The sequence below is a fragment of the Phaethon aethereus genome, assembly GCF_964289735.1.
Source record: "Phaethon aethereus genome assembly, chromosome: 13".
In the NCBI taxonomy this organism is placed as follows: Eukaryota; Metazoa; Chordata; class Aves; order Phaethontiformes; family Phaethontidae; genus Phaethon; species Phaethon aethereus.
Window position 1 is genome coordinate 673,843 of NC_138589.1, and position 21,572 is coordinate 695,414.

Genomic DNA, 21,572 nt, shown 5'->3' on the forward strand with positions numbered 1-21,572 from the left:
CTCAGCAGCAGCACTACTCACACCCACAAGCTGCCTTCCCTAAGTTTTAAGGACAAAGGAGATTCACATCGACCCAGATCCTGAGTTCTACTGCCATTCTGAGGTGTTCCCTCTGCTATGAAGCATTCTCAGTGTCAAGGCACAAAACCCAAGACCATAGTCTATACATGCAAGGTTGGGCACAAGGCATCCAGACGTACAATGCCAAAGCTGCAGAGCAAGAAAGTCCGTCTTCTCCTCAGAGAGCTTACAATAAGCATTAGCGATACTTCCACCACTTCTCCTACTCAGAGGAATCCTTCCCCACTGTTCAGTTCACTAAGAAAATACCTGCTCTGGGTCAACCCCTCCTTACTGTCTTCCTTTTCTAGCACTGCCAGTTTCAGGATGGACATAATTTCTGTCCAGTCATGACTTGTTTTAGAAGTGGTTTTGTTTTGCTTCTTACATTCTCTATTTGCTTTGTGCTTTTAGGCTTGTGTCTTCAAATTCTTCTTAGCAGTTACAGGCATTAACAAAAAAAACAGATCTGAACAAAAAACTCTATCGTTACACGAATAGCCAGGGATTTCATGAGAAGTCTGATACTGAAAAAGTGGGGAAGATCTGAAAGACTGTTCTCCTGCAGTTCAAGCAGCGTCCTTCAAAAATAACACCACAGAACTATCAAGGGTCCCATCAAAAGACACAATGCCCTAATTCATGCCTTGCTTTTTTTTTTAACCCTCATCTTCACATGAAGATCGGTGTCCCCATCCATGCCTGCCACACGTCCTCAACAGCAGCTTTCAGATCGATGCACCTCTTCCACTCGGCTTGCCAGCAAGGCCCATCACAGCACCCTGCCCTGCTTTAGGGGGTCAAAAATGAGCATATTGATCACCCAAGACTACTGCAGAGGCCTGGGAAAGCTTCTTGGTATTACATACAGCTCCTCTGAAATGAATGCATCTTGCACCAACAGAGGCCAGACCTTAATATTTCAGTGGGAACCAAGATTTCATGTGTTGGCCCTATTCCAAAAGCTTATGCTTCTTACCTCACATGCACTGGAATCAAACAAAGCATTATGGTTTAGCTAATTTTTTTTACGCTCCATGTATCACCACAGGCAAAATAAACAGGCTTCTGAATTTGAAATGGAATCTCTGAAGTTTCTGCAGAGCTTCACTTCCCAAAAAGCAAATATTTACATCCACCAGCACCAGCTGCCTCTTTTCTCTTCTCCTCCATTTCATTTCCGGATGCATTGTTGGTGCATCTGCTCTATTAATTAAAACTGATTTACACAAGACAAAATTGAATCCTTAATACCACCCTTCAGTTGAAACGAATGACATCTAACACTGCACTTAATGTCTTCCAAAATTCCCACATTGCATTTTCTCACCTTTGCTGCTTGAAAAGTGTTTTGCTCTGTTCAAGTCTACAGGGCATTCCTATAGCCAAAACCAAAATAATTCAGCCTAAGCTGACTCTCCTGACTTGCTTTTAGCTCCTGCCATCACAGATTAACATGCTGGGAGGCTGAGGGGAAGGCAGGTGGTGTTTGGCTATTTGTCTTCATGATCTGACCATTTTTCAGGCTCATCTTCAGGAGAGCCAGGAGTTGGTGATGTAGTTTGGCTTCTCACCTGAGCTGACTTTACAGTGCTCAGCAAGGCATAAAACAGCACACAACAGGTAAAGCAAAGCAATACAACAGAACTGAGGAGCAAGCAGCTTCGCCGTGGTGCATCACCACTACTACAGGTGTCCTCCTTCCTCAGGAGAGCATTATTGGCCTCTGACTCCGGGGTTTGCCTGTTATTAGTAATCCAGTTGTAACTTCAGGTCAGGAGGGTTACGATGGTAAAGAAAGGCAAGGATCACCAAGTATCTATAAGAACTTGACATCTTCCAGACATGGCTCAGAAGGGCTTGAGGCAGGAAGGGGAAGAGAACATACAGACAGCAGTCTCAATTTGTCCTCCCTCTGGAAACAAGACTAAACCCTCCGCAAACTACAAAGGATGCTCTGTCCATGTTTTTCCCAATTCCTCCTGTATCTGAACACCTTTTTGAGACCCTCCTGGCTATTTTAACAGAACTTTTCTGTTCCGGTCTCTGCATGATACATCAGCCACAAAGACCATCTCAGTCCCCATATCTTAATCCTGGCTTCAATTTAACCTCTGCTGTGAAAAGCCATGGAAGTGGAGTCCTTAAAACCTCATCTACCTTCAGGGGGGAAAAAAAAAATATACAAGTTGGCTCTAAGAGCAGATGGTGTCTTATGATAATTAAGCTTGAGTTGTAGATTTCCAAGGGACTACTTCACTCAGGTACCAGACCTCTAGGCCAGTGCAGCAGTTATTAAAATTGTAAGTTTCACCACATTTTATTAATTGCGAATTACTGCTTCATGACTTCCACTCATACTCCTGAGACTGCTGCTCTCACCAGAAGCAGTTCAGGTCATTTCAAAACCGCAAAGAGCGATGTGATGAGTGAAGTCAGTTAGTGAAACCTTGAGTAGATATGTTCTCAGCCACTACATGTGCCAGACCCCTGTCCTGTCCCCTCTGTAAGGCACGGAGAAACTAGTCAGGCTGAATTTCACTTGAGCCTAATCCTCTTCCTACTCAAACTCCCCCTCCAGATGTTTGATCAAGTACAGTTAGGATCTGGTTTCCATCTTCTCACGCAGAGCAGTGATGCTCAATCCACATGGAAGGTGCAGGAACTGAAAGCTGGACAATAGCCAGAGCTCTGAACAGGTTTCCAAGCCTGAAAAACGTATTTAAATACAGAACTTTCACAAAACTAGTCACATAATTAAGAGGCAAGCCACTTCTATGAATATAAATTTATGGGCTTTCATAATGGAACCAGAGCCAATTTAGGTTTTATTCAGTGCCATTGCTATTAACTTTGCATCTTGGGCATAACCGGACTTCTCTACAAATCCAAATTTCATTAACAACCTGAAATCAATTACTTTGTGATTTATAGGTAAGGCCATAGTACTGACAGTTATTAAACACCCAACCTACTCTGGTATTTCCACACAAAGTGCAAGCTCACACTAGTTGAGGACTAGCCTCTCCAGCGTCCCCACAGAGCAGAGGCAAGTTTCTGAACTAGCTCTCCTCCCAATAAATTAGCTGGATCCAGGTACTTCTCAGTTCATACTAACGCTCTATGCCTGTTCTGAGATGCACGGCTGCTGGGTGTTTTTCAGGTGCGACAGCAAGCCTCCACCGCTTAACACCATTTCCACCAGCCAGGAATCCCACGGCCACCACAGTCCTAGGTGCACTAAACCCAAACGCATCCTGTATGCCTGATCTGCTCCATGCAGGGCTCAACATACCGGCCACACAGCTTGCAGTGTGGTTTACTCAACCTGTGTAGCTAGGTACCTTCTATTGGCATCGGTGCAGTAATGAAGGCAGGGAGCCCCGGCCGCTCAGCTGGCTCCCATGATTCGGATGTCCCCAGCAGCAGCAGTCCTGCCCCAGACCCACGCTCCTCCGCTGATGGCCCATCTGTCAGAAAGCATCTTTATTTGAGGGAACATGTAGCTATTCAGCAGCCACCTTGGAGCAGAGTTTAATCGTGACCCCAAGGCAGATTTCATTAGGTTTCAAGTTGGCAGCGCTGGGTTGTGCTCCATCATCAACCCGGGGCAGTTGACTGATTATAAAGCAATTATTTAATTACCTTAACTCTCTAGAGACTTAAATTAAGGCACTTCACCACCACAGTCCCTTCATTCCTTAGTCTAATTGAGGCTTCATCACCGACTGGCTACTGGGTCATCGTTTTGAGGCACAGGTACCTGACAGCTTAGGACCTAGGGATACTTCCACATGAGCTTTCGTTTATATCAGGCAGCATTCATCTCTTCGCTATATAGATAATGATCTCTGGCTTCAGCAACAAAAAAAGATTTGCATATTGATTCACTTCTCTGCTATCCCCCAATTTAGACAAATCAATTCTTGAACAAGTGACAGTCATCCTTATTTAGTAAAGCACTACGAAGATGCACTTTAATAGATGTGTTCAAGCTTCCTACCAAGGAAAAATACATTTTAATAAAAGCGGTCACTACCTGTGGTGCCCTAGTTCAAGTACGAGTTGTATTAGAGGTAAAATTTCATCCCCCCCCAGTCTCACTGGGGGACACTGAAAACCTGACACAATACAGCAGAAGAGAATTTGCTAAATACCTGTTCAGCCAGGGAAGGAGACGATTTGCTTTCTGCTCAGTGATGTGGCTTCGCTTTCAACACCAACTATTTAAACTCAAAAACTGGCAGACATGCTAGCATATTAAGATCAAAAATCAAGTAAGATTCATAAACAACATAATGTACTGTATAAATTGACTTTTAGGACTAAAGAAGTCACATATGCAGTTTAAGATCTGTAGCAGCAAAACGAAGACATCCACATTTCCCTTTACTCCCTAATCTGCCATTTCATATGTTTTTAGGCACTGTTTTTATACTGTTATATTGGGAATGCAAATATTTCATAGAACTGTTTATGAGTTTGAATACAATCCCAAGCATTTACATCTCCCTGTAATTCAGTAAAGTCACATTAAACGATATTTCCACCAAAATCAACCCGACAAGCCTTGTAACAGGCTCTTCCAACCCAGCCCCCCATTTCAAAGACCATTCACTTCCAAACTCCTCATGTCCCCTGAAGCACATTTTGACATTAACAGCAAACGCTTACAGTCTAGAGCTTCACTGAAATCAAGTGAGACAACTGTCCTGCATTTCAGCTTACACTCAACTTCCAGTTTCAAGATTTCAAGATATTTTCAACTACCTACTAGCTGTAAAGAAATAAAGGTATTGGAACAGTATACATTTCCTGTATCATCTCATACCTCTAGGGCACAGAACAGTCTTCCCCAGCTCCCTAACCTTGGAGTTCTCCTTTACTTCCAAAGCAGAAAGGCAATGAAGAGAACATTAGCATTAATTGCAATCAAAATGACTTAGCAAGCAGACTCAAGACAAATCAGATAGCCAAACCAAAGACAATCAGCCAGAACCCTTGTCAGTAGAGCAGAGCCAAGCCTGAGGAATAAGGCACACAGCTTTTTCTTAATAATACCATTCAGTGAAGGCAAGCACTTAGAATGAAAACATTTGTATAAGGATTAGTAATAGACTCTGCAGACAGAAGTACAGCGTATAACAGCCCTGTCCTACCTGCGTGGCTGTCATAGTCAACAAACTGAAGATTTTTAAGACAACGTACTTGCTGTTAAAGTAGGTTACAGCAACCACACAAGGGGAAGCAGATTGTAAGGCTCAGTGACAAGGCCACAGGAAATGTGTGCAGGCCTCCTACACACTGCTTTGGCCACGTGTGCAACTGAAGTCTCTCTTTGAACTGGTAAACTGCAAAGGTAAAGACAGTTAAAGAAAGTAAGAACCAAACATCACAACTGAGCAGGCTGCTCCAATGCCCCTGTACCCTTCACCCACTAAGGATGGATCTAAACAGCAAGATGAGGAAGCCGTGGCATAAAAAAGAAATATTAAACCTCCCCAGACTTCTTGCTACTGTGCTTCACTGTTTTGTTTCACATTTGGGTAAAGAAACACTTAAATAGCAACATTTAAAATGTAAAATAAAGTACTTTATTTTCTCCAAATAACTTTTTTTTTTCCTTTCCTTTGGAAAAAAAACAAGTCTTTTAACACTCATTTGCTGACCAAATGAAAATATGCAATAGCCATACAAACCAAGATCCCTTTATCTGCTTAGAAAAATATATACAACCTTCAAAACAAAAGCACACCTGGATTAGTTACAAAGCAAAAGCTTCATGGCTGTACCCTCCTGGGGCTTTCCACACATCCAGACATGAACATACCCATGTGTACAAGAAAGGCAGCACACAACTGGTGAACTGCTTGTTCAGGTGGTTATGCCTCAAAGCCTTTTTTAAAGGTTTTTTTTTTAGCAAGGAAAGGCTAGCAAATCCCATCAGCTGCACACATATTAGCCTCTCCTGGCTGGTGGAAAAGTTTCCTGCATTTAAATGTCTCCTAAAGGTTCTGCTTGTTGTAAGCATAAGTGTCTACAGCCACCAGCTAATTCTTTTAGCAAATTTCATTCTTAAGACTTGAAATCAGCTCTGGACCCATAAGGAGTCACAAGAGAGGGCTCAATGGCAATCCAAATTATTGCCTACAGAGGAAGCAGTGAGCTGCCATGGGCTGAGCGCATTTCTGGCATAAACAGCTCCATTTGATCCTTCTGTCAAGTGACTGAAGTGCACAAAAAACTGGAACTAAGGATATCGGCACAGCATTCATGAAAACAGTTGCACAAGCGAGACGGAAAAACCATTACCAGACTTTGGCAAGGAAATTTTCATCTCAGTCTTCACTCACTGAAGTGCTAAAAAATAAGAGGCTGATATTCAAAGGCTACAAGCCGAATATCTAGAGGCTCTGGTTTAAAAGTGGGAAATGGGGATGAGTACTGATAAACAAACCCATTCCATACCGCCCAAAATGGTAAGAAAAGTTACACAGGATTTCCCCCACTTCACTACCAAAAATTAACATGCTGAAAATCAACCACAAATTAAAGAGATGCCAGAAGATGGGTTTTAGGGATGGTAACAGTAATAAGGCTCTGAAGCTTCAGCTCACCAGTCAGTCCTTGCTTCCAGTGAATCAAGGATCTGATGTTATTCTGCATCCTAAAGCACTCAGCCCCGTGGCCAGAAATCAAGGTGTGTTTTTCTTTTCTCCTACTTTCTACATAAGCAATATTAATCCCTTCCCATCAAGACCCAAGTTGTTTTTCTAATAGAATACAATTCTGCTACTTATTTTACTTTTACAACTAGTAATTTGATAGATCCAGCTTAAATTAAGATTAATAGATACCAATTAGTACCTTTTTAATAGACTACTGGATTTCATACTATAAATTTCATTACGTTCCCTAGAAATTAAATTGGAAAGCCAGTGGCAAGAACACATACAAGCTCTGCACATCCAAGTGAATCTAAATACAATAAAAAATTAGTAAAAATAAGTAGAAAGTCTTTCAACTTTAATGGAACTTTGAAAAAAAAAAAATCAGCATTTTCACATAGAGGACCCAATTCATTCAACCCTCATGCAACTCATTTCAAAACATTACACCAGCTTAAAACAAAAGATCCAAAAAGTTTCAGAAAAATAACATAGCTCATAGTTAATCATTGGGCTTAGGTATCGGTCCTTCATTAGAAACCCGCAACAGCAGGGCTGCAAAACTAAACTTACCTCAAGTTTGCATGAATCTCAATCACATCATAACCAATTTATACTCTCCATCCCCTCTATTTTCCCTTGTGTGAAACCTGAAGCTCCTAATTATGAAAAGCAATACCTAGTTCATCTTCAAACATGTAAAAAAACACCAAACTTAAAAGCAGCCAGAATACTGAGACACTTTATCAGGTGTCACCCAAAATCAAATTGGCCAAAAACTGACAGCCTCAAATGAAGGCAGGAGCCATCAGACCCTCTCCCCAAAGGTTAATACATTCTTCCTGTGCATTCTCACATATTCCAAAAGTCACAACAGAAAAAGTGTCACTTCTCTCAAAGAAACCTTTGGTCTAAAGACAGCTAGGACAATGCAGGATTCTCACAATTAAAAGGACAAGTGTCATTCCTAACTTTAAAACTACTGCCATCAAGACAACAATAATTAAAAAAAACCTCTCCAAACCACATCCTTTCTTTTTAAGAGCAGCTGCTGTCAAAGCATTTCTCCTGTCATCTCCCCATGTCTGCCAACAAAAAAGTTCCAGAGCAAATAAAGCATCAGTATCCTCAAGATGTTGAATTTTCTTCAGTTTAGAGATCTGGCTTTCCACAGGAAGGCTTGCACACATTTTTTTTGGGGGGGTACTTCCAAAGAGATGGATTACACTTCCCCACTAGCTCAGTCTAGGGTATCTTGAAGTACACAATCCTAACTCCCCCAAAACTTTGTGACCATCTAAAATGTTTTCTCCTAAAAATTTAGGAGAAGAGGGAGGCTCTCTGATGATATGGGGAATGATGGGATGGGAGGAATCTCAAGGAAGCCTGCATAGTTTGTCAGATGTGCAGAACAGACCAAGGCAAGTTTGAAAAAAATAAATGCATTTTCTCTCACAGCCTGTCAGTCACCTCAGGATTTTACTGTAGCTATAAAATAATAATTTAAAAATATTAGACTAACATTAGAAAGAAGAAAACCAAGTTATTATAGTACCTACTAGATGAGATGTTTCTGGCTACTCCTGCCTCCACAGCACAATATCACAGGGCAAGCACACCCATGCACCTGAAATCTCTCATTTACAGGGCTAAATGCAGTAAGACTTTAAGAGAAATCTTTCTAAACGCTTCAGCTCAGTGGGAGTTTCAGAAGCATTAATCACCTCTGAAAAAGCAGCAGAGAAAGAGGGGTCTTTGGTGGATGGCATCTTTAGCCTGCTTTTTGTTTCAAATTAACGCTTTTACAGGTGATCAGTCTCATCATCCATTCTTCTACAATATTTCTTCCTTCCTTTACTCTGGTTTCAGTATTTCTTTTTTATTCCGCAATGAAATTCATCCGTGGCCCTGCTTGCACTCCTGAGTTTACAGGTTCAAAAATGATGCTATTACTGCATATATTATCCCAACCTGTAGCCTCTGTTCCCTTCCTTCCTGGGCTGAGAGAGGAAGCATGACTCAGCTCACAACAAAAAGAGCAAGTTCATTTCAATAAATTAAAATGGCCAACGGCCAATCCTAGAACCTGCCTAACAAAAGCTTCCGTTCACATGCAACTGCACAAAGCAAGATTTTTAGAAAATCTTCTCTATTAGACCTGAGCCATCAACTCATTCACCTATCAAATTCTTAAATTAAAAAAATGAACTGTTAAATGCATTCAACTCTGCCCCAATCAACATAGCAAAAAAGCCCATTAAATGTGCAGCACCTCTAGACAAAACAGTTTTTCAGCAGTGCTTTTAATCCTTACCAGTAATCAATTATCCTTCAAGCTCCCACATTATATGATTAAAAGTGCTTCCAGAAGGTGCATGGTAATTCATCAGGAGACTATATTTTCCTTCTTGCTAATTCCACTCTTTCGACCTTTTTCTACAAAATCTTGCACATATCAACAGCAAAGCCATTTTTCCTTTAAACATCATTTCTCCCTCTGAGCAGGTTTTTCCACTTAAACTACAACCTTAAGACTAAATGTTAATACATTCAAGTTAGGCCTCAAAATTTAGCTCTCAAAGGAGCAATACAGAAAATAAAATTTGACTCCCTTAAAGGAACAGTTACCAATTTCACCATTTTTATCTTAAGGGGAACCAACAAACCTTAATCATACTTTCCCAAAGAAAGTTACCACATTTCCTCAGCTTAATGCTCCTGCAGTGGTACCCAAAGTATTCCTTGATACACAAAGCTGTGCATGATCATGTTTTCAGCAGTTCCTCATTAGTAGCTGCTGCCATAGACAAATGCAAGTCTTAATTTTCACTCAGGAGTCTCAAATTATTTTAAGGGGGACTCATAAACCACTTCAAAATAATGTTGCAACAGCCCATTCATCGATGGGGAGACAAAGCCATACAATAACCTGTCAAAAACCACACAGCCTGCTGCTCTTTACAAAAACAAAGTTAAAACCAAAGAGCATCTTTCTGTGGACACCTCTGCTACTGCTTACAGGCAGTAATTTTTAACGAAGCCTTTTGAGACACAACAGGGTCCCCCATGATCTGGCCTGATGCAACACGTATAAAGCACCACACCACCTCTCATCATGAAGCCCACAGTTCTGGCCAACGGTGGGGCACAAAGAAATATGCTGAGGGAGAGCTGTGACAGAGGAGAAACAATTTCTCCCACCTCAAGTGCTGTCCCTGCCAAGTCCCCCACGCTTGAGATGAAGCCTCAGGTTCCCGTACAACAGGCCAACACGGTGCCAAGTGGGACTTACAGTTCAAAACATCCTCCCAACACTAACAATGTCACACCAAGGTTTTACAGTAACATTACCTTCGCATTAACAATGCTTTCAACACCTTCTAACTGCCTGTGAAACAAGGTCTAGCAGCAGCTTGCTCAATTCTAGAATTATTTTAAAGTGAAATATTGCTAGTCATCTGCTGCTGCTTAGCTTGCACAATCAAGTGGAGCTGTCTCTTTGCAATGGCTGTGTTTAAATCCCATAAAAACTCCAACAGCTTGCCTTGGAGGAGAACCTCCATTGGCACAAACTGCAAAACTTGCTGGGGGGAGTCCGTGTCTAGTAAAGAGCTCGTTAGTTTATTCAGATGCTGCAGATATTCAACAACCAGGTTTGGGAGGCCTCGGTAACCAACGCAGAGCAAAGCAGCACTGGTCCTCAGAGGCTCACAGGAGGTCGGACAAGCAAACGTGATGCATCTGAAACAGCAGTGCAGTATAAAGACCAAGCCAGCTGTGAAGCGTGTAAAACAACAGAGAATGGGCAAAATCAACGCATCTCCTGCTGTAAGCTGATTCAACGAACGCAGAATGCACTCCAAAAGCTGCTGCTGGTACTTCGGCTCTCCATCATAAAGCAAAGAGAAGCTGAAAGTCAGCAACGTGGCCGAGTCCAGGAGCTTGATTTCCATATTGGGTTGGCTTTCAGTATTGCAGAGGGATGGAAAGCCCACCACAAGGCACTTGAATTGGTCACTACATCTTGCATTTAGGACTTTCTGATGACACCTGGAAAGATCAGACACTTCTGCCAGTATCAGTTCCCCAGGAAGAACTTCACACGAGTGACAAGTCTGCAGCATTTGTCTGCTTTTCAGTCTCCCCCCCACCAATTCGTTCACAGCTTCATTAAGGTTTTCCAAGACTTGACCATCACAAAATGGAGAACATTTTACCACTGGCAGTCTTTTTCCTTCCAAGATATACCACAACTTACACTCGAGGTTAGAAGACGATCCTTCCAAGATGCACATTTTACCAGCATTATCTAAACTGTGTTCTTCAGCCCAGTGATTAAAATAGCCCTTTGCCACTTTATCGTTCCACGTAAGGGTTTCCAGCATCTTCCTCTCATTGTACGTACTAAAATATTTGTTTCTTTGCCCAAACCATTTGGCATTCATGCTGCAACCGGTTTGAGATTTCTTGACAAGCCAGTTACTTCTGGCAATGGGTTTCACATGAAGTCTTTGCATGAAGAACTCCACTGCACAGTCCCTCAACTTGTTCAGTTTCGTCTGCTCCGCTTTTTCCATGCGCTCAAAGAGATGGATGTTCTCAGAGATAGTCTCTACCTGGCACTTGTGGAAGAACATGCAACACTCTTCATGTATTTTTAGAAAAGATTCTGGTAGCATATGCTGGGGAAAGAGCGCTTTGTTGACCATTTCTGTTCCAAAGTTCTGTATCATCTTAGAAAGCAGCAGATGAATGCTTTCTCTGCCCATATAACGAAGACAAATCACATAGGCTTCCGAGTTTCCAGCTTTGCTAGTGGCTGGCTTAAAGACATGGACCTCCTCAAACGAGCAGTTGAGCAGAAAAAGGAGATTTGTAGAACAGTGTTCAAACAGCGTGAACATCTTCAAAACAAAGGATCCTCCAGTGCCCAGGATCATTAAAGCAGTGACTGCTTCACAGTAATGAAGGGGTGAGACAAGAGCCTCCTGTTCACCCGGATTTCCCTGGCAATCAAAACTGCCGTCAGCAGTTACCAAGTGAATTGTGGTCATATTACTTACAAAGTTCTGAAGTCCGGTCAGATGTTTCAATGTCATCACATCACCGGTGTTATCGGGGCCAAAGTACCACCAAGGCAACGTATTTGCTATAAGACGGTCATCCATGATCATCATAAGGGTGTCGTTTGCTTCATGATACGGGTTTAGAGTATTAGCTACCCAATTCCAGTCGCAAGGGATGCAGTGGGATTTCAAGTAGTGATTGAGGCTGGCTATAAAAGCTCCAGGTGCCTCACAGAGGTGGACAGAATTTAGTTCTCCATCCTGAAGAGCTTCTTCAGGGAGAAGGGGAAAACTGCAGAGGATCTCGTGAAACTTGCACCAGGCCTGGGTGCACAGCTCAGCATTCACAGATTTCTTCACATGAGGAATTATCTTCCCCGCTTTATTGGTAAACGAGGTGTGTTGATGCCATTCATCCAGGTTCTTATCACTCAGTTGATTCTTCACTTCATTCATCGAGTCCTTCAGAGCCAGGAGTGAGTTGAATTCCTTGTGATCGCACGTAAAAGCATCATTGGGATCTGGCAGCTGCCATTCATTAGTCACTGGCTTAGTGTAAGAAAATTTCTTTGCAAAGAGCTTCTCAATTTCAGAGACAATTTCAGGACTGAACTTTTCAAGGTTTGCAGTCTGGTCAGCATAAGGCTTCTTACATTTGTTCATTCTTGGATTGATTCACAACCTGGAGGACAGCAGGGGAGAAGAAACAATGTCACTCCAACCATACATGCATATACATAGGCAAAGGGTTTCTTTAAAAAACAAAAACTTCTCCTGTTTAATCTCTGTATTCCTGAAGGAGAGAGATACTTCACAGGATCACGCACCCATGAGGAAAATAAATGAGGGCTATCCTGAACAAGGCTATTTGGAAATCAGGAGGTTCTATCATCCTTCACTCTGTTTACATAGAAAGTAAAGAGTTGGCTGCTGCTTTGGCTCTTCACCAACCTCCGAATACTCTGCAAATACCCTACATAGGTCTAACAGTACAAGTATCTCTCAGTCACAAAAGAACATCCCACAAGCTATTAACCAAGTGGCCGCGAAATCTTTTCATCCGATTATGGCACGATTTATCCATCTCTCTCACAGTGTGGGGAGCCACAACCAAAGGCAGCTTGGAGGGCACACACCTGTTCCTCCTATTTCTTCCTAACAGCTAACCCTCACACCCAGTGTGATGCCAGGAGAGCCCCCTCCCTGGCACCCCCCCGATAGCAACCCTTTAGCTGAAGGGACCCCAGCAAGAGGTTTAACACCAGCCTGCAGGCAAAACCCCTTTTCTGTGCTCAGCACTATAGCTCTCCTCTGCTAGGCCACTGCAAATCCTTACACCTAGCTTCCCCACCTGAAAACAGTGATAAATCTAAAGCGAGAAGAGACTTTCTGGCATCTGTGGTCAATGCTAACTCGTGTTTGACGTTAACAAAGAAAGCAGAGCAAAGTGTTGTGCTCAGAGTGGATAAAGGCAGACTAACAGGAGCATGCTCTGCACAGAGCTAACAAATCTGCCGCCATCTGCTCCGGTGCACAGCACAAGGCAGGAGTTAGGTTCACTAACCAGAAAGCAGCCAGCCAGCAATCTATTCAAAATGAAGATGTTCGTTTAAGCAAAAGAATTTAATCAAAATTACCACAAGAGACAGGAAATCTCTCAGCACCATCATTTTAACCACCCCATTCCCTCAGATACAAAACACAATGATCTTAAGTGTTACAAAAAAGTTTAGCATGGGGAAAAACCGGATTAAAATTGAAAGGGTTAAAAAAAACCTTTGGAAGCAAACAGGACAAAGAATGGCCAACCTAAACACTTCATTCCTCCCCTTGAACCCACAGAGCCGTCTCCTCTCATAACCATCAGCCCTCTGAGAAAAAGCACGTGGTTATATACACACAAGGTGAAATTTCATCTCATTTCCCCAATTCCACTGCCTTTCAGTAAGTGTAGTTTCACTTTCCTCTGTACAGATGTATTTTGATTTGTAACCGAGTCCTTTCTCACAAGATGTGCCAGGGAGAAGGGGAAGACTGAGGGAAACACAGGACTGCGCCCTGAAGTAATTTTACCTCATTTTTAAATACCAACTATGAGCAGAGACTTTTAGTTACAGCTCACACCAGCAAATCCCCGAACAAGTTATCATCCAAAGCATGACAAGGAAAGAAGGCAATCACCTGCTTTTTTTATAATTATTTCCAGTCCCCGTCGCCCCGGACTCGATTCAAGCCTGCTGCAGTGCTCTGGGCTCCTCCTCACGCATCCCAGCGCCGGGCCCGCGACCCGCACACCAGCTCCCTCCGGGATCGGCCCTTACCCAGCCGTCAGCCCCGGCAGACGCTGGGGGCTCACAGGGCCGCCCGCTCTCCCCTTCCCGCGGCACAGCCCACCCCGCGCCGCGGCGCGGCCCAGCCGCCTCCCTCCGGCCCCGGCCCCTCGTAAGAGCCGCTCCCGGCCGAGGCGCCTCCCCGCACCGCCCGCTCGCTACGCGAGGCCGCGGCTGCCGCGCGGCCTAGTGCGAAGCGCCGCTCCTACCCGGCGGGCTGCAGCGGCGCGGCGGCAAGCGAGGCAGGCCCGGCCCCCTCCCGCCGCCCTGCCCTCACCTCGGCGGGGCGCCTCAGGCGCCTCCTCCCCTGCCATCTTCTCCTTTGCAGTAAGCACGGAGGGATTTTTCAGCAGGGAGTGCCACCCATCACTGTTCCTACTTGGAAAGGGTGAGGAGCAACGAGGGCACGCATTACCCAAGCGAAGGCTGCTCGGGCAGGTCGCCCGTTCGAGGCCCTTTCATTGACGGGAGCTAAAAAGCAGGCTGCTTTTCGCCAGAAAAGCCTGCTCATTTGACCTGGCTTGCTTCTGCAAGGAGGGCAGTGGAGGAGCCCCCTCCCAGCAGTAGTACAGCCCAAAAGAAGTAAGAAGCATTTGTAGAAGTTATTTAACTACCACTTACCACACGATAATACTTACAGATTGTTCAGAGAAAAACCAGGAGGAAAGCTTCGTTGTGATCTGCTAGCAACCCACTGGAGAGGAAGGGCTGGGGCTCAGTGCCTGGCATCCTTCTGCCTAAAGACTCAGCACAGGTGCCTTGCGGAGCCAGATGTAGCTGAAGGAGGAGGCAGAGCAAAGCACCATCACCTCCCAGCCCTGTAGGTGCTGCATCTCAGCACACGTTCTCCAGGCCAGCCTCCATCTCTCGAGTCCGCAGCCACGTTCCTCAGGAGTTCACTGTGGCCTCTGTAACCCACAAGTGGATACTTAAGACAACTCTTGCGCGGGGTAACCCACTTTTGCTGCCCTTCCTAAATCCCCAGGAGACTTGTTACACCCAACTTGGGTTAGCAGGAGGCAAGAGCCTTGAAATATTAATGGAGCAATACAAGGGGAAGCAAGCATCCATTGCAGCATCCATGGAAACACACGCTTTCTAGACAGCAAAACAGCATCTAATATGTAACTAGAGGCAGGAAGGTCAAAGCAGATTAATTACTACCACAGATAGAGAGTGCAAGCTGCTCTTGGGGTTTTAAAGATTGCAAGGATTTTCCTTAGTTAGGGAATGAGGCACTTGCCAGCCCATTTGGGAACAACATCCAACGATGTAGCATGAGTTAGCAGAAATCCTTTCACTTTAATGCCAGGTTTGCTGCTATTGACTTTTGCACCCTCACATATTTCTCCTTGATAAAGCATAATCCAGCCCTGCGCCAGAATTAGTTCTAGCACAAAAACTTGGTGCTATGAGTACAAGGGACTCCAGAACTAATATATCTAGGGAAAATTTTGCTATAAGGTAGATGTTGGTAAAAAAGCTTGGCATATCGAGCTTAAAAATACAACAATTACACATAGGTAAATTATCTTTTCTCCTGCTCTGGATACATTAGAAAACTTATGTATTAAAGTTATAACTAAATACATAAATCTATAAGCAGACAATATCTCTGCCCCCTCTTAAACCATTTATTTGCTTTCTAAATTAAAGGAATATTGCCACAAAACAGAAGGAACTTGAAATATAGAAAAAATCCTGCACTACCTACAAACATGAGTACAAGACTAAAACATACTCTTTAAATCCCTTGAAAAAAGAAAAAGCATTTTTAAAAATAAAACTACTGCATTTACCTCTGATAAACACTATGACAAAAAGATACTTACTAGCTGCTTTATCAGAAAGAAGTTGCACCTAAAGAGAAAGAGCATGGGGTGGATGGAATACTTATATGTATGTCTGCAATGCCTCTTCACCCTTTGGTTGGCCTGTTTGAAAATCACTTTCCAGTCAATCAACATCTTTGGCTACTTAAAGGTGGGGGGGAATCTGGAACAAATTAATTAAAGCAGAGGAGCAGTTAGTGAGGTAGGTAGTTGAGGATATTGTGGGGTCTCTGGTGCCTGTTGTGGTCTCCCTTTGATTGTACAGGGTATGCAATAATGTTGTTGCTAAAATTTTTTAATTTTAATTAAAAATTTAAATGTAAGAAAATTTAAAATTAATGAGATTTTTCAGGGTTATGTTATAGCCTAAAATGTATTTTCCTTCTGCTTGTAGTAGAAACGTGGGCAGAGCTTTCCTTTGGTTTTGGCTTTCTCCCATATCTTCCGTAATGCTGTGATGTTTCCGTTACCTTCCTTTTGTTATTCCTGCATGCTCATATACCAGCTACGAGACTCGTATGGGCTGAGGTCTGTGGACAATTGAGAGTTGATTGTTCTTCATCTTTTCTTAAATACTTCAATTACTTTTTCATGTGCTCTTGGGTTCTTAAGTGTTTGGATAATATCAGCAAGAGGGCAACTACAATTCAGTACATGAGGGGAAGCGGTCTGTAAGTAAAACTTACATTTTTTTTGTCATACCCTGCGAGGTTTTTAGTACAGCTTGTAGCATCTCAGTGTCACAATCTGCTGGACTGTTGAAGATAAGTTTTCCCAAAATACAGGGGGGAACAGTTCATCACTGAGCATGCAACATTACAAGATTCCCAGCTGAAAGTAATACAAGTGCTTAAGAAAAATGTTGCCTTTTTTGGAATTAAACCTTTGTTTTGGCCTGTGAACTTCAGTTTTCTCCTATGTTTTCCTAAATACTTTCAAGTCAAAGCAGAAATTCAAGTAGATACTTGCATTTTGTGTGAAATAATCTCTTCTATCCATGTGAGAAGCTGAAAATGGGAACATGGGAACACAGGACTTTCTTCCTGGATTAGCTCCACTTTTGTGGAACTAATCTTCTAATAAATAGCTGCTCTTCTTTCCTTCTCCTTATCAGGTCATAATATTTGTGTACAGCTCTAACAGTGGAAGTTCTGAAGTATCCGTCTTTAAAGAAACGTTGTGCAGTTACATGTCAGAAGTTAAGGAGAAAGTAGTCTTGTTTATTTTGTGACCTTTTTCATGGCTAAAATAGTAAAATGCACGTATAGTATAAGCATGCTGTGTGATGGACTTGAGGAGTGTTGCTGGAGAGTTTTAATGATATTGGATATACAGGAAGGCACCTGGGGGAGTATGCTGAGCCCTGGAAGATAGATCCATACAGGACAGCAGCACTTCTCACCCTGCTTATAAAGACCAGCCCCAAAAATGTGTAGTTTTGGATCAAGGCTCACCGTGTTTTTAGCTACCACTGTGCAGGATGCAAGATATTCCTAGGTTAGGGAGATAGCATTGGTCTCTTAAAGATAAAGGAGGTTACAGCCTTCTTTTATTTTTTGTAAAAGTACAGAGCAACTAGCAAAGGTGAAAGAAAGATTTACAGGGATACTTTTAGCTGATAGCTTCCCCACGGGGATTTGCAAAGGCCCCTCAGTTGCACGAATCCCACCTAGCTTCAGCCTTCCTGAGATCTCTAGAGGATCTGGCTGCGTATGTACCTGTAGGTCTGGCTATGCCAGTGCGTTTTTAAAGCTCACTGTAGGCAGCTCTAGAGGAATACTTTGGGTTAAAACTGAAAGGCTGCCATGGGGCTTCTGAAAGGCTCAGCTGTGATTTCCACGCTGGGGTTACATTATGACCCGGGTAATGTGAGCCCATGCCAGGAGGAGGCAGCCATCCACATGGGACTGTGAGGTTCATGCTGCTGATTTGCCTAGAACCAGTTGCGCATACAGCTGAGCCCTCTCCTGCAGTACGAAAGTGTATCAAGGAGCCATTGCCGTCTTGCACTCTTTGAGGCTTGTCTGGGGTTGTCTTTCATATTTTACAGGTCTTGTGGCTCTTGGCTATGTCAAGAAATGGGTACGTGGTGCCTGAGGCTGGGAAGGTTGGTAGCACTTAATGCAGTGGCTTGGCATGACCTTGGGGACTAATCCGTAAAGGGTCCTGTTCTGCCTCTGGCTTGTAGTCCAAGGTCAGGTTTGCCGTTCGCTTTCCTTGCTGGAGGCATTGCAACCGTGGTCTGCTATAGTGCAAGTGAATTGTGAGACCTTGAGTAAACAATGCCTAACATAGGCAATTAGTAAAGTGATCTACAGTTGTCTAACCTTTGCTTCTTTAAAAAAAAAATCACTGAAATTGAAATTAAAAGGCAGAACCTATAGACCCTTCAATATTGTGGCATTATTGCACCACAAACAAGAAAGCATTGATCCTGTTGGGACAGGATAAATACATCCTGATGGACCGTGGCTACAAGGGCTAGTATGTTCACCTGCTGACCTCCAGAAAGCAGTGTTTTCCAAAGAGGAGGTTCTGGGGAAGCAGGAACATGGTTCTGGAGACCAGTGAAAGGTCTGGCCTCGAGCTCCACTGTGTGAAAGCATTCTCGATTAGTGAGAGAAAACCAGATCGCAGAACAGAATAAACTGTGTGGTCCCAACATGGGTAAGTGTCCTTATTCTTCCCATGGAGAAGTCTTAAGAATAAGACTAAGGAAGCATACTCAGAGCTCCAGGCCAGCAGTTGGCTGCAGTGCTGGGATAAGAACTGTATTTACCTGTGTTGAATAGGGAATAAATCTATTTCAAGAATCACTAGTGATACATATAGCTGTGTTGAACCATTTAAGTCTTTAAGGATTGTTTTGTCTGTGACAGGGCTTGAAAGCATTTCTTTCTTCTTCCTTAATTTCTAGTTCATGTTTTTCCAAAGTTATTTGTATGTCTTGTAGGCCAGAGGGGTCTCTGGCCTTTTGTAGGCTCTTAGTCCACCAGGATCCATGGCTTCTTTTCCGCTTATCCTCACTAAAGTGATGTTGCAGCCCTTCACTGCATTTTTCCCCTGAGCGCTCTGATTTTTCTCCCTGCCTCAAAGCACTTTCACAGCCCATCCATTCATCCCAAGCCTGTCATATGGCTGATCCCCGGTTGTGCTGTTTCTATCCCTCAGAAAGTACAACTCCCTTCTCTCAAATTCCCAAATGATCCTTTTCTTTACACCCTGTCCCTGCTGAGCTCCTTGAGACAAGCACTTTCATTTCCACAAACTCCCGTGGCCACAATCCCAGTCTTTATCCTTTAGCCTTTGACACCTCTCCTAGAGCTGGAAGATGGAAATGTTGGCTGGTCTTAGGACATCTCTGCTTTTCCTGTTTTCTGTGGTATCGTTTGTTCACAGATTTGGTCAAGTTACTTTCTCTTTCTGCCCAGGTCTTACAAAGCTGGTGAGTTTTTACAGAGCTCGCATACAATTCCTGAATGCTGTGTCTGCTTCCCTGGCAGCGAACATCATGCAACCCTCACCTCCATCCTAAAAGCCCCGCTACCCTTAGAGGAGGGCTCTTCAGGACCGCACACTTTGGGTAGCTGGAAGCATTTTTCAGACATCTAGCCTAACTGAACATGCATCTCCCCAGCTCCCTAGTGCTGTTTTAAGTTTCTGTATCTCTCCTGCCTCCATGGTAACATTTTCAGGCTGTCATTGGAGCATTACTTAGTTTTGATTTTGCTCAGCTAACCATGACAAGCTTTTTGAATGCCTAGTTTTCTGTTCCCTGGTCATCCCTTTTCTGCATTCGCTCTGGTCAGAGGTCTCTTTCCTGAAGACGCACGACAAGCAGCATGCACATCACTTCAGGGAGCTCTTACTAGAGGTTTCTATTAAAATGATCTGTAGGGGAATAACTTTTCTGGTATATAATTTGATTTATATATAAATAAAAGGACTAGCCACTTCCTTGTGGCTAGTAACACTCCTGTGGCTGTCTAGGATAGGACAAACTAGTGTCTAGTGTACAAAGAAATTATGAGATTCCCAACTGCTGCAACAATCCTGATTAGTTCTTAGAGTGCATTTAGTATTTTTTTAATCAAACCTGGATCCTGCACTTTAGGCAATCAGCAGAAAAGCAAAATCTTTCCAGGGTTTATCCATTTTACCTTCTTCCAAAACACTGAGGCAGAATCCTGGCTTTTCTAAATTTGATAGAAATTTGGAAAAATGCCCCCCAGACAGAGGTAAAGGTGAGCACTGCACCCATGAGAACATGGTAATGCCTATAGGACTTTGGGGGGATGCTCTCTGCTGGACTAGGCTGACTTAAGGTCTCTGCTATGTAGACACCCTCTTAATCTTTCTGCAGCTCAGTTCCCTTCCCCAAAAGGGTGATGCGCAGTACGTGTGCGAAGACAGCAAGATAATTTGATGCTGTGATAATGTGAGCGTACAGAGAAGCGGGAGACTTACCCTAAAGCGTTAATTAAATGGTTTGATGAAATGCTTGCAAAATACCTCACATCACTTTAGATAGAAATTGCTGTAGGAATGTAAAGTAGTATTAGAAAATTATTTCAGTTGATTGTATCTGCATCCTGTAGCAGTTGAAGTTCTAGCTACAGAGACACGACTTGAATGACACCCAAGTCAGTAAGATCGGGATTATAGATACAATTTGCAGACATGTACATACAGAAAGAGGCAACTGGGATTCTTTCAGGATGGAAGACTGTCAATACTCTTTCTTAAGGATTATGCAATCTATTGAATAAACTTGGTTTTTTTATAGATCTGCTTTGGAATACTTGTACAGGAGGTGAAGCTTAATTAGGTTTTTTCTTCCTCTCTACAGTGTTATTGGCATGAATGCCCTCAATGCTCAAATTTACTTTTTCTAGTGGAGTGAACCTTTATCTAGTATTTGTCCAGCCAATCCACCATTACAGGTTAAAACTCAAGTAACTTTTGTTGCTGTTAAATATCAGAGGCTGCAGAAAGATAGATATGATGGTCCCTTTTCAATAATCCTGTTTTCCATGTATATCCAAACTCGGGAGGAGATTGTCTTCATTGAGAACAAATTGGGAAGAGCTCTCAGGCTGTCTGATCTTTGTCTGCTTTGCAAAAAAGCAGCAGATTAATGAACGTAATCCGGTTAAGGCTAAACAAGGGAACATATCTGGCAGGCATCAGAACTCTGCTGACAACAACTGTATGGAAAAATCAACATTAAGGGCTTAACATGGCTATATCACTTAATGAGAGCAAATAATGGCTTTCAAAGATGTCCTGAGTGCTGGCAAGAGGAGCATGGGTTTCCAGAGGGCAAAAAAACTTGAGGGAGCTGGGAAGTGGCTCTAAGACCCCAGCTTAAGGCAGGTGTTGCTTAGGGTGACAGTCACTTGTGGAGTCCTTTGGCCCATTGGCTGATGTAGAAAGGCAAGCAGTGTGGGTCCTCTTTGGACACAGGGTTTGATGCAATTAAATCTACTTAAAACCATCTCTGCTATCAGCCTACTGTGTTTTCTATAGAAAAACAATGCTGAAGGGAAGGAGGAATATATACCGAAGAGGCAGAGACCGAGATGGCTAAGGTTCAGAAAGACAAGAATGTGAGAA

At 43.2% G+C, this 21,572-nt stretch overlaps 1 protein-coding gene across 1 annotated transcript; it reads right to left on the reverse strand.

Annotated features, from left to right (window-relative positions):
• Positions 1–10,162: 10,162 nt before the first annotated feature.
• Positions 10,163–12,496, reverse strand: CMTR2 (cap methyltransferase 2; the record flags this gene model as incomplete). Its single annotated transcript, XM_082005872.1, has 1 exon — positions 10,163–12,496. The coding sequence occupies exon 1, from the start codon at positions 12,455–12,457 to the stop codon at positions 10,163–10,165; it is 2,295 nt and encodes a 764-aa protein (XP_081861998.1). The 5' UTR covers positions 12,458–12,496.
• Between the last annotated feature and the right edge of the window lie 9,076 nt (positions 12,497–21,572).